The 17,052-nt window shown below is 43.3% G+C and overlaps 1 protein-coding gene across 5 annotated transcripts in view; it reads left to right on the top strand.

Annotated features, from left to right (window-relative positions):
- Positions 1-17,052, top strand: part of ryr3 (ryanodine receptor 3) — a 99,536-nt gene that overhangs the window by 39,179 nt on the left and 43,305 nt on the right. For all 5 annotated transcript variants that reach the window (XM_067383945.1, XM_067383946.1, XM_067383944.1 and 2 more), the window contains 20 exons: positions 90-223; positions 553-794; positions 974-1,166; positions 1,508-1,724; positions 1,932-2,036; positions 2,845-2,948; positions 3,278-3,361; positions 3,510-3,669; positions 3,807-3,951; positions 5,642-5,847; positions 6,064-6,238; positions 6,412-6,620; positions 6,714-6,941; positions 7,122-7,282; positions 7,452-7,611; positions 8,559-8,645; positions 8,729-8,955; positions 9,109-9,928; positions 10,348-10,548; positions 16,792-16,894. In XM_067383945.1, the coding sequence (XP_067240046.1) occupies positions 90-223; positions 553-794; positions 974-1,166; positions 1,508-1,724; positions 1,932-2,036; positions 2,845-2,948; positions 3,278-3,361; positions 3,510-3,669; positions 3,807-3,951; positions 5,642-5,847; positions 6,064-6,238; positions 6,412-6,620; positions 6,714-6,941; positions 7,122-7,282; positions 7,452-7,611; positions 8,559-8,645; positions 8,729-8,955; positions 9,109-9,928; positions 10,348-10,548; positions 16,792-16,894 (3,961 nt within the window). The remainder of the gene's footprint in view (positions 1-89; positions 224-552; positions 795-973; positions 1,167-1,507; positions 1,725-1,931; positions 2,037-2,844; positions 2,949-3,277; positions 3,362-3,509; positions 3,670-3,806; positions 3,952-5,641; positions 5,848-6,063; positions 6,239-6,411; positions 6,621-6,713; positions 6,942-7,121; positions 7,283-7,451; positions 7,612-8,558; positions 8,646-8,728; positions 8,956-9,108; positions 9,929-10,347; positions 10,549-16,791; positions 16,895-17,052) is intronic.

Here is a 17,052-nt window from a genome sequence, read left to right as displayed (position 1 = left end):
AGACGGTAAAGTTGTACGTTGGGAAAATGTGCAGTATGAAATGTTTAAAGCAATAAAACAACAGCATTGTTAAAATACATCCTTTGCAGATTCTAGATGTTCTCTGTTCCCTGTGTGTCTGCAATGGTGTGGCTGTGAGAGCCAATCAGAATTTCATCTGTGATCACCTGCTTCCCAGGAGAGATCTGCTGCTCCAGACACGTCTGGTCAATGATGTCCAAAGGTAGACAAACCAACACTACCCCAACCCTTAATTTCTATTTAAATTAAAATAAAAAACAATTTATTTTTTTTGCTCCATTCTTGTTTTCCACGTTTTTTTTTTTAGATTTATGAATAAAACAAGAAAAAAGTGCTTGTTGACAGAGTACAGAAAATATATTTTTTACTGTATATATTTTATTAGATCACATGACAAAAACACAAATTAAGACAATTATATTTTTTAGTGAAGCTGACAGTCATTGTCAACACAAAGATCTATAATGGACTTGTTAATATTTATTAATAATTTATGTCTTTTTTTTTTTTATGTGATCTCTGTTTATACAGTATGAGACCCAACATCTTCCTGGGCATGAGCGAGGGCTCGGCGCAGTATAAGAAATGGTACTTTGAGCTGATCATCGATCAAGTAGACCACTATGTGACCAGTGAACCCACCCACCTTCGTGTTGGCTGGGCCACCACCAAAGGCTATGCCCCTTATCCTGGGGGCGGAGAGGGTTGGGGAGGAAATGGTGTGGGTGACGATCTTTACTCCTACGGTTTTGATGGGCTTCATCTGTGGTCAGGTACATTTTAGTTTTACTCATGTTCCTCACTAGCATTGTTCATAATATGACATTATAAACAATGCATATATAAATGCGACTCATTGTCAATCAAATGTCAATCATTTCTGATACTCTTGTTTGAGCAGCAGTATTCACACAAATGTACTCAATTTTTTTATTCTCTCCACGTCTGATAGGGCGAATCCCACGGGCCGTGGCCTCTATTAACCAGCACTTGCTGAATTCAGATGATGTGGTGAGCTGCTGTCTGGATCTCGGAGCCCCTAGCATGTCTTTCCGAATTAACGGTCAGCCCGTTCAAGGCATGTTTGAAGACTTCAACGTAGATGGCTTCTTCTTTCCCGTCGTCAGTTTCTCTGCCGGGGTCAAGTGAGTTTCTCCAATATAAAGTGCCCAACACTGCTGATCTGTCGGGTTGAGTAACAGATGCATAAATAGCACGAAGGAATATGGTAAGATTTACAGTATACATACATTTTAATATTAATGAAGACAAATGAACCCTTAATGAGGACAAATGAACAAATGTGACAAATGAACCCTTTCTTCTTTCACTTTATGTTCAATCAACAGAGACAGGCCATTACTCTTTTGACTTCTCAACCAAATTAAGTAGCACCAAGACATTTTTGGACAACTCTGTTGCTATTAGGATTAATCAAGTAATTGACCATGAGTTTAAATGCCGTCTTTCTTTCTTCTTCCTCAAGGGTCCGTTTCTTGTTGGGTGGTCGCCATGGAGACTTTAAGTTCCTGCCTCCAGCAGGTTATGCACCATGTTATGAAGCCCTGCTCCCCAAAGAAAAGATGCGTGTGGAGCCTGTGAAGGAGTATAAAAGAGACGTGGAGGGAGTGAGAGATCTGCTGGGCACCACAGAGTTCCTGTCCCAGGCTTCCTTCATTCCTGTTCCTGTCGACACCAGCCAGGTGAGATATTAACTGAGTAATTCATATTTTTACACTCTTTTTTTTTTACATGTTCTCAAGCTCTTCTAGGGCTGCTCAATTAATTCAAGATTAATCAAAGACTAAAATGGCTGTGATTATAAAATGAAGACAAAGACAGACAGAAATATTGGTATTGTAAAATTAAAACTGTTCTTTTGTTGTTCTTGTTCTTGTCTTGTGATCCAGATTGTCCTGCCTCCATATCTTGAAAATGTGCGGGACAAGTTAGCTGAGAACATCCATGAGCTCTGGGGCATGAACAAAATAGAACTTGGCTGGATATATGGCAAGGTAGGAAAACATTTTAGTGCACTATAAAAATACTAAACAGCATCATCCAAATTTCTCAACAAAAGCAAGATCCTCTCTGTATTATGATACAAGCTCTGATATCAGGATAATTTCTGCTGTGTAACTTTAGGAACTCAGAGGAGGATAATTGAAAATGTCAGCCTGAATTGAGAGTCCTTAGCTGCAGCCTAAATGAATATTTAAGCATCCCGAGTAGCTACACAGCAGATGGGAATGCAGATCTCATTTTCAGATAGTAATGGCAAAAGGAAAGTACTTTAATCTGGTTTTGTTTCTTCCACTGATCATTGCTGGAGAGTAACTCCAGAAATTGCAGAGCAGAGTGGAAAAGCACTCTGATATGACAGAGCTTTGCAGCATTACAGTAGTTAAGACAATCTTAATGAGCAGCATGCTGTCCAAGAGCGTGGCAGAAAAATGAATTATGATTGAGCGCTGCCATTACTCCTGAGGCCAGATCTTAGCATTTATTATTAACAAATATTTCAGAAGCCCAGCTGGTCTTTGATTAAACAGATTTTAATAAGACTTTGCTGGCTCAAGGTGGCATTGTTTTGAGTGTGTGGGGTTACAGGACAAGAGCGACTTGGCAAGCGTGATACCACTTTCATTCTGTCGCCATTATTCAATCCTAAACGCTTTGGCATTCTCTATCACATCACATCAATCTAAAGAGTTTTATGGGTCTTGAATTACAAGGTGGTATTAGTTTTGCAATATCTGACTTAAATCTGTCCTTGCTGATGTATTATTTCACTCACTAATTAAAAAAATTGCTATTTTTTAGGTTCGAGATGACAACAAGAGACAGCACCCTTGTCTTGTCGACTTTTCTAAACTGCCAGAAACAGAAAAGAATTATAACCTGCAAATGTCAACTGAAACTTTGAAGTGAGTATTACCGCAATGTCCTCCATGATACAGACTTGCATATACTGTAAAAGGCTGTAGTTTGGGCCATGATTATTAAAATGCTTTTAATTAAATGCATGTCAGAAAATATTAATAGGCTGTGCCTGCAAATTAATTTAATCCCAATATAGCCTCTAGACTCAACATTATTTAGATTGAAACAAAATAACCAGCTCAATGAGGCGTCGGACAGATTCATTTCTTTTACACTACTTGTCTTTGACACTTCGACTTGCATCTTTCATAAAGTATTGCTCATACTGTTTGGTTGATCATTTCCTCAGTTTCTGAAAGTTGTTCTTTTTCAGGACCCTACTTGCTTTGGGCTGCCATGTTGCACAAGTCAATATAAATGCTGAGGAAGACCTGAAAAAGATGAAACTCCCGAAGAAGTAAAACATTATAAAACCAAAACCATAAAATTCCTATTTCAGCTAGCTATCTAAATGAAGTTTGATTGATGAACATATTAATATTGTGAATTTTTTGTTTTGTTTCTGCTTTAATTCCTTCCCCACTTGTATCTTAATTCCTTTAAAGCTACATGATGGCAAATGGTTATAAACCTACACCACTAGAACTTTCTGATGTGAAACTGACACCTGGTCAAGAGGTTCTAGTTGATAAACTGGCTGAAAACGCTCATAATGTTTGGGCCAAAGATCGTATCAAACAAGGATGGACCTATGGTATTCAGCAGGTAAAAATGTCCTTTTCAGATATGATGTTGCCTTTGCGCATTGACAAACAAACCCGTTAAGAATGATTAAAAGTAAATGAACATATTTTTCCCCCATAAAGTTGTTTGCAATCATGTCTTTTGCATTTTATTTGAAGGATTTGAAAAACCGTCGTAATCCACGGTTGGTGCCATATGCTTTATTAGATGAACGCACTAAGAAATCGAACAGAGACAGTCTTCGAGAGGCCATTCGTACTTTGGTTGGATATGGATATTTCATAGACCCACCTGATCAAGAGAGTGAGTTTTAATGCATTCTCTCTCTCGCTATCTATCTCTTTCTCTCTATACAGTATATACTATATATACAGATGTGGACAAAATTGTTGGTACCATTCATTGAAAAAAAAAAACCTATAATTTTCTCTAAAATAACTGACAGAAAACTGACTTGAAGCAACTGGAATCCATCAATGTTTATTTCATATTTAGTTAAAAAAAAATGTGCAGATTTTGATTCAGCAGAATATATTAAATAATAAAACAACTGAAAATGGCATGAACAAAAATGATGGGACCCATAACCTAATATTTTGTTGCACAGCCAATAGAGGCACTCACTTCAAACAAGATATTTTTGTAGCTCCCAATGAGACTTCTGCACCTGTCAACGGGTACTCAAGCCAACTCTTCATGAGCAAACTGCTTCAGCTATCTCAGGTTTGATGGGTGCCTTCACCAGACTGCATGTTTCATCTCTTTCCATAGGTGTTTGTTGGGATTCAGATCAAGGCCCATAGAAGGCCATTTCAGTCCAGAATTTTGTTCTCAGCCATTCTTGCTTTTAGCTGTATGTTTTGAGTCATTATCCTGCTGGGGGACCCATGAGCTATGACTGAGACAGAGCTTCCTGACGCTTGGCAGTACATTTCACTCCAGAATGCCTTGAGAGTGTTTAGATTTTATTGTGCCCTGAACAGTTTCAAGGCACCCTGTGCCAGACGGAGCAAAGCAGACTCTTCCCTTTGAAAGCTTATTTTTCCGTCTGTGAACACAGAGTTGATATGCCTTGCCAAAAAGCTTCAGAGGACATTCTCCCAAAAGCATTGTGGCTTGTCAGTGTGCATTTTAGCAAATTCCAGTCTGGCTTTTTAATGCTTTTCTTTTACTTTTAACAGTGGAGTCCTCCTGGGTTTTCTTTCATGGAGCCCACTTTTGCTCAAAAAGCGACGGATGGTACTAATAAATGTGTGATACTAATTAAGCAAAACAGTTAGTTTGATTCATTACTATAATACAATTATTTGTATTTCTTTTCTAGGGGTATCAACATATCTGTTCAGAACATTTTAGAATATCTCTGTAGAATGAAAAACACTGATATCTTTTCACACTGTATCACGGGGTGATTCAGAAAGAGGGAGGATAGGACGAAGGATCTGTTTGCAATTAAAATGTTTATTAACCAACAACACAAGATTAAAACCAGCAAAAACAGAGTAAATCTAGACACTGTGCAAGGCAGGGAAAACAGAACCATGTATAACATCCACAAAGGACAACACCGGACTCTGAACAAAGGAAACACAGGGGTATAAATATACAGGATAACAAGAGCCTAACAATGAACCAATGTGGGTATATAATAAACTTTAAAATGAAAGTCCTAAACACAAGACAGGGGAAATGAGACAGGAATTGTAACACAGACTTTCTTTGCATTAGTCTTTGACACACCAAAGGCATGCAGATATACATGAGACAGTTCCTTTTAATTTACTCAACTTTCAGGTGGAATGAAGAATATTTTAATGAGCTGTTAGGGTACCAACAAATTTGTCCATGTCTCTCTCTCTCTCTCTCTTTCTCTCTCTCTCTCTCTCTCTCTCTCTCTATATATATATATATATGTATATATATATATATATATATATATATATATATATATATATATATATATATAATTGCAATAAATAATTTCATTCTTTAGCTGCTCACAATGGAGAAAAGGAGGGCATTGAATCCATCCGTCTCTTCCGTGTGGAGAAGACCTACGCTGTGAAGACAGGGAAGTGGTATTTTGAGTTTGAGGCACTCACTGGAGGCGACATGCGGGTTGGCTGGGCAAGGCCTGGGTGCAGACCTGATATGGAACTGGGACTAGATGACCAATCCTTTGTCTTTGATGGCTACAGGGTGATTAACTCATACTGTCACATTGTTATGTTATTAGTTTTATTTTTTTATTTATAGTGGTACAAGATATTTCACATACAGTGAAGTCATGAATCTACATTCAATAAGATCTTCCAACCGATCAGAAAATAATCTAATAATGTTTGTTAATAATGTATTAGTCAATAATGCTACATGATTTGAATAGTTTTGATCAAATCCAAAAATTGCTTGCAGGGCCGCCGGGTGCATATGGGCAGTCATTTTTTTGGGAGGACGTGGAATAAAGGAGATGTGGTGGGCTGTATGATCAACATGGAGGATAAATCCATAATATTCACCCTGAATGGAGAGATCTTAATCACCAACAAGGGCTCTGAGCTCTGCTTTGCTGACTTTGAAACCGAAGATGGTAAACAGACAATAATCTTCATAAGATCAATACCTGTAATATGTATTATATGACTTAAAATGTTGCATGGTAAAATAAAAGTAAAGGAACATGGCATTCATTTAAGTGACTGGTCATTGGTTTTCAGATCTACCTTGAAAATATTGATACAAACTGACCTTTGTCACCCCTAGGGTTCATTCCAGTGTGCAGCCTGGGACTTTCCCAAATTGGTCGCATGAACTTGGGGAAAGACGCTAGTACTTTTAAGTACTACACTATGTGTGGCCTTCAGGAGGGCTTTGAACCCTTTGCTGTCAACATGAATCGAGAGGTCACCATGTGGTTCAGCAAACGCCTGCCTACATTTGTTATTGTGCCAGAAGACCACCCCCATATTGAGGTACAATTATATGTTGAATTTGTTGATTATATACTAGGACTGTCTTGGAAAAAACTGGGATTGGTTCTTTAATTGGCATCCCTTTGTGTTTAGGTTACTAGAATAGATGGGACTGTGGACACACCTCCATGTCTAAAGGTTACACACAAGACATTTGGCACCCAGACGAGCAATGATGACATGGTCTGTTGTCGTCTGAGCATGCCTGTTGAGTTCCACTCTGGCCCTCGGAAGATCACTGATATCAATGAGGTGATCGCTGAGGGCCAAAGAGCCAAGAAGGACGATATAGGCAAGATTGATTATGGCAGCATTACAAAGGTAAAGAAAAAAAAAAGATTATACTCAAGTACAGTACTTGCATCTGCAGACCTTTGTTGTCTGTGAAGCTTACTCTTAACACAACAGCTCGTTAACACTAATCCATTACATTTGAGAATAATCAAAGAACCTTAATATTGTGCATATTTGACTTTTGATGTACATGTATTTGTGCCTTAGTACTTCTACTCTGTGAGAGTGTTTGCCGGACAAGATCCATCATCAGTTTGGGTGGGCTGGGTAACACCAGACTACCATTACTACAGCAAATATTTCAGCCTCAACACAGTTCGCACCGTCACAGTAACACTGGGAGATGAGCGGGGACGTGTTCATGAGAGGTCAGTTCAAAAAACCCTAATGAACACCAAAAGAAACCCCATCATTGCAGACTGCTGTTCCATTTTCACACAGTCATTTTCACACATCTTCAACATATATTAATTGCTCAGAAATGTTGGGAATTTCTCTTGCTCATTGAAGATCTTTTTGTCATCTCTCTTAATTCAGTGTGAGGAGAAGTAACTGTTACATGGTCTGTGCTGGCGACATTGTCAGCAACTCCACAGGCCGTAGTAACACTGATCTGGAGATTGGCTGCTCCATAGATCTTGCCTCTGGCCTGGTCTCATTTACTGCCAATGGCAGAGAGCTGCCTACCGCATACCAGGTAATCTCAACTTCTAACTTTTTATAAAATAGGAAATAGTTGCTAGACGTAAATAACATACAGAGCTTAGTCTGTTAATGCAATATAATAATGCAAAGCTCACTACAAGAATTACTGAAATTATTCAGTAATTCAATACACTTTTTCAGGATTTTTAATTTGACTATTAATGCTGCTATAAAGGTTTACTAAAAAAGAAGATAAAATAAAAATTATAACCTAAAGATACTGAAAAATACAGTTAAATTGAACTATATTTTTTGGTTTAAATCTGGTGAAATTTAAATTTGGTGAAAATGACAGTGCATTTCAGTGACAGTCAATTTGGTGATATTTGATGTTTAATGTTCAGTTATTTTGGACCAATAAGATGTCATGATGTGCAAATCTACCCCAGTACAACAATAGTAAACCAAGTGGTTTATAAAATGGCTGCATCCGAAATCACATTGTCTGCACTAAATTGCATATTTTCACTCAGTTTGGGCCTATGAATAAAATTGAGGTGTTTATTTCCTCCTTGAGTCATACTAGAGAAAAACCTGATGTATCAAATATAATACTCAACACAAACTTTTTTCATTACCATTTTTTCTAAAAGTTTGATGAACTGTTCAATTAAAAAAAAAAAGAAAAAAAGATTATTATGTCAGACCTTACAGGGTTAAGCATTTGGAGAGTCACTTGGGCTGAAAGTGAGACTTTCCAGAGAGCTAGTAACAGCTATTGCAATGTAATATTAAAGAAGCCCTGTGCTCAGTCTAGTCTTAGTTTGCTTCAGGCTCTGATTTTGAATCAGACTCACAATAGCAATTATTTAATGGTTGTATAATGTCTGAGCAGACTGGATTTAAATTAATAGTAGTGCAACACAAGTAGTGTGCAACACTTGCTCATCCAAATAGAGGAAGTAAACTATAATCATAATGGACTTTCTGCCTTCTTAGGTTGAGCCTAACACTAAGCTCTTTCCTGCTGTGTTTGTTCAACCCACGAGTCCCAACCTCTTCCAGTTTGAGTTTCCAAAAATCCCAGTAAGTCTATACAATTAATGTATTCAAGTTACTCTATTTCACATATTTTTAATTTACTGACATCTGCATCAATCGTCACACAGGATGCAATGCCCCTGTCTTCAGCCATCTTTAAGAGTTTACAAAGAAACCCAGAGCCCCAGTGTCCTCCTCGGCTGGATGTCCAGACAATTGTGTCCGTGCTGTGGAGCAGAATGCCCAACACCTTCCTGTCGGTGGAGACGGCCCGCGTGAGTGAGAGGCATGGCTGGGTGGTGCAATGTCTGGAGCCCTTGCAGATGATGGCCGTGCATATCCCAGAAGAGAACAGGTGATGCATTACTCATACACTCGGTTTTACACATTGGCAACTTTGTTGTGACCTTTCATTGAAATAAAACCCCTTAAGTGCTCATTTGGCTCCTACCTCAAATGCCAACTGAGTTGGATGATCTTAACCTACTTCCTGTTTCCCCCACAATAGGTGTATCGACATCATGGAGCTGTCGGAAAATGAAGATCTACGGCAGTTCCACTATCACACTTTAAAACTTTTTTGTGCCCTTTGCGCCCTGGGCAACACTCGCGTAGCTCACGCCCTCTGTAGCCATCTCGACCAATCGCAGCTCCTTTACACCATTGATAACCAATACCTGAGTGGTCAGCTACGTGAAGGCTTTTACGACGTCCTCATCAGCATTCACCTGGAGACATCCAAAGAGGCCCATCTAATGATGAATAACGAGTTTATAATCCCAGTGACGGACGAGACCAGGAGCATCCGCCTCTTCCCTGACGACTCAAAGCGTCATTGTCTTCCTGGAGTGGGCCTGAGCACCTCACTTACTACTCGCCTCAACTTCACCCCTCCGTGTTTTATTGCCACCAAGCGCATTCAGCCTCTCTTCAGCCCTCAGATCCCTCTGGGTATCCTGAAGGAGAAAGCCATCAGTATGCTGACGGAAGCTGTGCAGGGCGGAGGCGCCCACATTCGAGATCCTGTGGGCGGAAGCGTGGAGTATCAGTTTGTGCCGATTCTCAAGTTGATTGGCACACTGCTGATAATGGGGGCGATGACCAGCGAGGAGGTTAGAATCATTCTGCTTCTCATCGACCCCAGTGTGTTTGGGGAGAGTAAGGAGGAGGAGGAACAAACAGCAGTTGCGGAACAAGGAGCTGAGAAAGAGGAGGCCACCAGTAATGAAGAGAAGGCTGTGGAGGCTGGGGAGGAGGAGAGTAAAGACTCCAAGCAGCTTCCCAAAGGTCTTCTGGAGAAGAGCTTGCCTGAATCTGTCAAACGCCAGGTGAATGACTTGTTCAAAAAAAAAAATTAAAAAGGTTGCCTCTGCAACTAACTGAAATAAATAAGTTTAAGTGGAAGTACTAAAATTGCTTAAACTAAACTAGCACATAACAAAGTTACTAAAACAAACATAAATTAGAATGAAAACAATATGAAAATAAAAATATTATTTAAATTTAAAACATTATGAAATATTATTTGAGTAATGCTAGAACAACACTTCTTTTTACATTTACATTATTCTTCTGCATTTAAACAAGTATATTGAGTATGAATGAATATATGGTTGTAACTGTAAAATCTTTCTGTGGAAGTGAACATTTCTAACCAATTTCAAACCAACTCTCTGTTACTCTTCTAAAATAAGTATATTAGATATATGCATTTAAATGACGTGGGTTCTGTTTGTTTATCATGCAGATGTGTGAGCTCCTGCACTATTTCTGTGACTGTGAGTTGAAGCAGCGCATTGAGGCTATCGTGGCCTTCTCAGATGATTTTGTGTCCAAGCTGCAGTACAATCAGAAGTTTCGCTACAACGAGTTGATGCTAGCCCTCAACATGTCAGCTGCTGTCACTGCCAAGAAGACTAGAGAGTTCCGCTCACCTCCCCAAGAGCAGGTTGGCCTTCATCCTAGACCCACATAGAGCCACTTTCTTCATAAAGTTCAGAATATCCAAAGACATTAGACCATCTCCAATGTCTTCATCACATCTAGCATGCTTCGCTCATTCCTTTGTTGTGTAATTCCAAATATAGGGTTTTTATGTTTATAAAATGTATAACAATGTTTTTATTATACAAAACGTCTCGGGTTACATCTGTAACCCTGGTTCCCTGAATAAGGGAACGAGACGCTGCGTAAGCGCTTTGGGAACGCCTCTGTGTGTTACGTCTTGAAGCACTCGTGAAATCGAACCAATAGTGTGACGGGACGTCAGAGCGGGTGACGTCACGGACCAGGAAACTATAAAGCACCCTTGAGAACAAAGAACGCCAGCTTCTGAAATAGGGATGAAGCAGACGCTCACAGGCGTGCTGGGAGTATGGCTAAGCTACGCAGCGTCTCGTTCCCTTATTCAGGGAACCAGGGTTACAGATGTAACCCGAGACGTTCCCTTTCATGGGAACATCGACGCTGCGTAAGCGCTTTGGGAACGCTATCCCAACTAGGCCATAGGACCAAATGCATGTCTGTTATCTCTTCAGGACGACAGTACTGAGGACCCTGGAGTGGAGCCCAAATCAAGGTTATAGAACCTAATAAAGGTATGCTGAGACGACCACCCAGCAGCCTCACATATGTCATTGAGGGGAACCCCTGACATCAAAGCCTTTGAGGCAGCCATACCCCTGGTGGAATGTGCCCGGACAGCCAATGGAGAAGGCTGCCCGGAAGACTCATAGGCAAGCGAGATGGCCTCGACCACCCACTTACTCATTCTCTGCTTGGACGCCGGACCTCCTTTGTTAGGAGATCCGTAACATACAAATAATTGTTCAGATTTTCGCCACAGGGCAGCTCTGTGGACGTAAGCATCTAAAGCCCTCACTGGGCAGAGCAGATTTAGTTTTTCCTGATCCGCATTTGCAAAAGGTGGAGGACAAAAGGCCTGCAGCACAATCAGCCCCGGGACACTTGTAGGGACCTTGGGAATATACCCAGGTCTCGGATGCAGAAAAGCTTTGACCATTCCAGGTGCAAAGTCTAGACATGAAGGAGCAACGGATAGTGCTTGTAAATCTCCAATTCTTTTGAGAGATGTTATGGCCAGAAGAAATATGGTTTTCAAAGTGAGAAACTTCTCAGACACTTCTTCCAAAGGTTCAAAGGGAGCCGCAGCTAACCCTTCCAACACAATGGCTAGGTCCCAGGACGGAGTTTTTGTGCGTACCACAGGCCTCAGCCTCTGAGTACCACGGAGAAAACATATGACCAAAGGGTTTCTACCCACAGAAACGCCTTCTATTTTAGCGTGATAAGCAGAAATCGCTGCAATATATACCTTCAATGTAGAAGGGGTTAAACCGTCCGAGAATTTTTCTTGGAGAAATTGCAGTACATGACTGATGGAGGAGTGGAACGGATCCACCTGTAGTCGGCTACACCAAGTAGCAAACAGCTTCCACTTATACGCATAAAGTTTTCTCGTGGATGGAGCTCTGGAGTGGAGAATGGTCTCTACAACCTCGGTTGAGAGACCGGATTCTATGAGCTCGGCCCCCTCAGGGGCCAGGCCCACAGTTTCCATATCTCCGGGCGGGGGTGAACTATTGAGCCACCCGCTTGAGACAGAAGGTCCTGCCTGATTGGAATCTCCATGGGGGAGCCTTCTAAGAGGGATACTAGATCCGTGAACCATATCCGGGTCGGCCAGAACGGGGCTACCAATATTAGACGGACCCCGTCCCGTCGAACCCTCTCCAGAACTCCGGGGAGCAGAGCGATCGGGGGAAATGCGTACAGACGCAGCCTCGGCCACGTCTGTACCATAGCATCCAGCCCCAGAGGGGCTGGATGGGTCAAAGAATACCACAACGGGCAATGAGACGTCTCTTTCGAGGCAAACAAGTCGACTTCTGCGCGACCGAAATTCTTCCATATCAGCTCCACCACCTCGGGGTGGAGCCTCCATTCCCCGGGCCTCGGCCCCTGCCTCGACAGGATGTCTGCCCCCACATTTTGATGTCCCGGGATATAAGCTGCTCTCAGAGAGAGAAATTTCCCCTGGGACCATAGGAGGATCTGATGTGATAATTTGCACAGCTGGCGAGACCTCAGACCCCCTGATGGTTGATATAGGAGACCACCGACATGTTGTCTGTACGAACTAACACGTGATGGCCCCTTAGGTCTGGGAGGAAGTATTTGAGTGCTCGAAATACCGCCATCATCTCCAGCTGATTTATGTGCCAGGAACGATGATGGTCCCCCCAAAGACCCTGAGCTGAGCGACCACTCATGATCGCCCCCAGCCTGTGAGAGACGCATCCGTCGTTAGCATTTTGCGACGACAAGGAGCCCCCAACACAGGACCTTGGGACAGAAACCAGGGTTTCTTCCACACTGCCAAGGCACGAAGGCATCGCCGCGTGACCTTGATTGTGCGAAAAGGATTTCCCCTCGGAGAAAACCCCCTGGTTCTGAGCCACCACTGTAACGGTCTCATGTGCAGCAGACCAAAAGGTATCACGTTGGAAGCGGCTGCCATCAGACCTAACAGTTTCTGAAACTGTTTTACAGTGAGTGACTGGCCTAATTTCACCCCTTTCATGGTTGAGAGAATAGAATTCACCCGGGCAGGAGACAGATGTGCCTGCATCGTCGTGGAATTCCAAACTACCCCTAGATAGCTGGTAGTTTGAGCTGGAAGAAGCACACTCTTCTTGGTATTGAGTCCCCTAACCTTCTCATGTGTGACAGAACTACATCTCGATGTTGAACTGCCTGTTGCTCTGATTGAGCCAGAATCAACCAGTCGTCGATATAATTCAGCACGCGGATGCCCTGGAGTCTCAGCGGAGCCAGAGCCGCATCCACGCACTTTGTGAAGGTGCGGGGTGAAAGAGATAGGCCGAACGGAAGAACCTTGTATTGGTAAGCTTCGCCCCCGAAAGCGAACCTGAGGAACTTCCAGTGTGAAGGATGGATTGACACATGAAAGTACGCGTCTTTCAGATCTATTGTCACGAACCAGTCCTCGGACCTGATCTGTGTGGTGATCTGTCTGAGTGTAAGCATCTTGAACTTGAGCTTTTGTACTGAGCGATTTAACATGCGTAAATCTAGAATAGGATGCAACCCTCCATCCTTCTTCGGAACTATGAAGTAGCGGCTGTAAAACCCTGACTGTTTGCCGGGAGGAGGAACCCTCTCGATAGCTCCTTTTTGCAAAAGTGTCATAACTTCTTGTTCCATGACCAGAGACTGCTGGGGGCCCACCACTGTAGGGAGGACCCCGTTGAACTGGGGCGGGCGAGACCCGAATTGTATTTTGTAACCCTTTTCTATCATCTGCAGTACCCACTGAGAAATATTGGGAAGACGTTTCCATTCTTCCAAAAATTCTACTAAGGGAACCAACCTCTCGAGGCTGGTCTCTGGTGTTTTTTGAGCACTTGGCTCGACGCCCTGGAGCGGCGCACCGGCAGGAAGAAGTCGAATCAAGCGCTGACCGGCCCTCCTCAGAGGGTCGGTGGGGGCCGCTGCGCCCCGTAACGCACGAGACGGCGGGGTTGGCAGAACGGCCCCCTGAGGGCGCCGAAGAGGGGTTAGTATTATAGATTTTAATTTTACAAGACCCTCTTCGGAGGGGGCTGCCCTCAGAAGTCCTGAACCCCTGACGTCAGGATTTCTTCGAAGCCTTCCTCGCGATAATGACAGTCCGCAGATCTGTCTTACCCTTGGAAGGCTTCGCTTGCGTTGCCCTCCCCGGTCCCCAAGATCTTTGCGGGGGAGCACGGGTGGCAACACTTTGTTTCTGTTGCGCTCTATGCGCAGTCGAGGAGCTTGTAGACGGCCGAGGCTGCTCCCGCTCAGCAACCTCGGCAGAGCGGCGAGGGAGGAACTTTTGGAAGGCCGCCGACTGTCTTTTTGCCTCCTGGAACCTCTCAACGACAGATGTAACCGAGTCGCCGAAGAGGCCCAGGGGAGACACAGGTGCATCTAGAAGCACAGACTTATCTCGCTCTTTTATATCTGATAAGTTGAGCCATAAATGTCTCTCCGTGGCCACCAGGGCTGCCATAGAGCGGCCTATTGATTTTGCCGTCTCCTTGGTGGCCCGGAGAGATAAGTCGGTAGCCTTCCTGAGCTCTTGGATAGCGTCAAAAGTCGCCTCGCCACTCTCGTCTATCTCCCCCAGCAGGTCGGCTTGATATGCCTGGAGGATGGCCATAGTGTGGAGACATGCGGCCGCCTGACCTGCTGAGGCATAAGCCCTGCCCACCAGCGCTGATGTTGTACGCAGGGGTCTGGTGGGCAAAGTCGGGGATTTTAGGGACGATGCTGTCTCAGGCGAGAGATAGCTCGCGAGCGTCTCCTCAACCTGAGGCATCGCCCCATAACCGTGCTGTTTACCTCCTACTATATTACTATATAGAGTGGTTTGTGGGTTGTAAACACGAAATTGTGCTGGCTTGTGCCACGATCTCGACACCTCGGTGTGGAGATCGTGGAAAAACGGCAATCCCCGGGGCTGAGGCTGTGATCGGGCGGGGAGAAAGCGCTCATCCAATTTGCTTTTTGTTCGCGCTTCTGATCTTTCTTCTGGCCATTCTATTTTTAACTTTGCCACCGCCCGAGTCACAACATCTAAAAGCTCCTCATGAGCTGGAGATGAGGATGGCGGGTCCTCCTCTCCAGCCCCGACGCTCGCTACATCCATCTCCTCGGAGCTGGATAAGTGAAGCGCCGGTGCAGGTGCCTCTACCCTGGGGGAAGAAACCGCAGCGCGTGCTTCCGCAGCCAGGGGAGAGACACTGGGTCTGGCGGGTGAAGGCTGAGATAGGGCAGGACCCGTCTCTAGCCCCTCCGCCAGATCCATCTGTGAACCCCAGGACTGAAGCCGCCGCTGTGCCTCGGCAGCAGCGGGACCCGAACCCTGGGGAACACTCGCCGCGGCGCCCTCTTTATTCTTGTCAAAGAACGCGCGGCGTGAGCGGAGTGTACGGAGCGTCAGTTTTTCACAATGTACACAGACAGCTCCCTCGAGAGCTGCCTGTGCATGCTCCACTCCCAAACAAGCAACGCACATCTCGTGTGTATCCCCGCCCGTGATGAAGCGAGGGCAGGGATGAACGCACTTAACAAACTGTTGCTTGCTTGAACTCGCCATTTGTGTCTCACAATATATATATGTATATATTATATGTGCTTGGTGAACTAAAATACTCTTGTCCTCGGACGAAGAGATATTTTGTTTGCTGTGTAGATATAAAGGGACAGACAACACCAAATAAGACACACGATAACACAGAGCGCTGCTGAAGACTTCAGAAGCTGGCGTTCTTTGTTCTCAAGGGTGCTTTATAGTTTCCTGGTCCGTGACGTCACCCGCTCTGACGTCCCGTCACACTATTGGTTCGATTTCACGAGTGCTTCAAGACGTAACACACAGAGGCGTTCCCAAAGCGCTTACGCAGCGTCGATGTTCCCATGAAAGGGAACTAATGACAAGCAGTTACACTGGGTTGTAGACCAAGGAATGTTCCTCTTGCTGTCATCATGTTTCTTCTTATATCTGAGTACAACTACATTCTTTTGGATGGGAACTAGAAACAAACACCTTGGCATCAGAACATATTTGGCTTTTATTTGAATTTGTAGAGCAAGCAAACCAGTGCCAAGGTCTTGACTTTATTTTCTTTTGATTTGCGCTTAGCACAGCTCCAAGATTGATTCAGAATGGACTTTTCCAGAATTATTCATGTTTACTTTTTTTTAATTACACGTCTGTTTCAGTCACTGAGAAGATGCATCTTCTGCACCCACTCCATTATTCACAGAGCCACTGATTAGGACAGCTTGGCAGAACCGATCACCCTATTTAAAATACACAGCACAGCTACTAACTGAGAAACCCCCCTGTAGTTGAGCCTACGTGCCCATCATAAGCTCATGTTGGAAATAAACGTGTCTGTCTCTGTAACCAGGGCAACAGAAAGGTTTCTTACAGATACAGCAGATTTCCATTAGAATGTTACATAACTTCTGTGAAAGGTTAGACTTATGAAATCTATATTTCATGATCCATCGTATTTAAAAAAAAGAAGACAGAAATGTATTTCAGAGTACTTCCCAGTTTTTGTTTTGGTGAAGTGATGCTTTTGTTCCTGAAGCAGCATATCATTTTTCATTGCAGATAAACATGCTGTTGAACTTCAGTGCTGGTGATGATTGCACCTGCCCCGAGGAGCTTCAAGAGGAACTTCAAGGCTTCCATGATGACCTTCGACTACATTGTGGTATGTATTTATCCAGTCTTTCCATTGTCCACCTCCATTCTCACCCCATATTTCTCTTTATATAAGTGTGTCGAAAGGTCAAATCAATTTCAAATTATAATTAATATTAGCTTCTGAAGTTCCCATTTTAATTGTACTTCCTTGAATTCAAGTTTAAA

The sequence above is a fragment of the Chanodichthys erythropterus genome, chromosome 4, assembly GCF_024489055.1.
Source record: "Chanodichthys erythropterus isolate Z2021 chromosome 4, ASM2448905v1, whole genome shotgun sequence".
Taxonomy (NCBI): domain Eukaryota; kingdom Metazoa; phylum Chordata; class Actinopteri; order Cypriniformes; family Xenocyprididae; genus Chanodichthys; species Chanodichthys erythropterus.
This window is presented reverse-complemented; position numbering and strand designations above follow the sequence as displayed.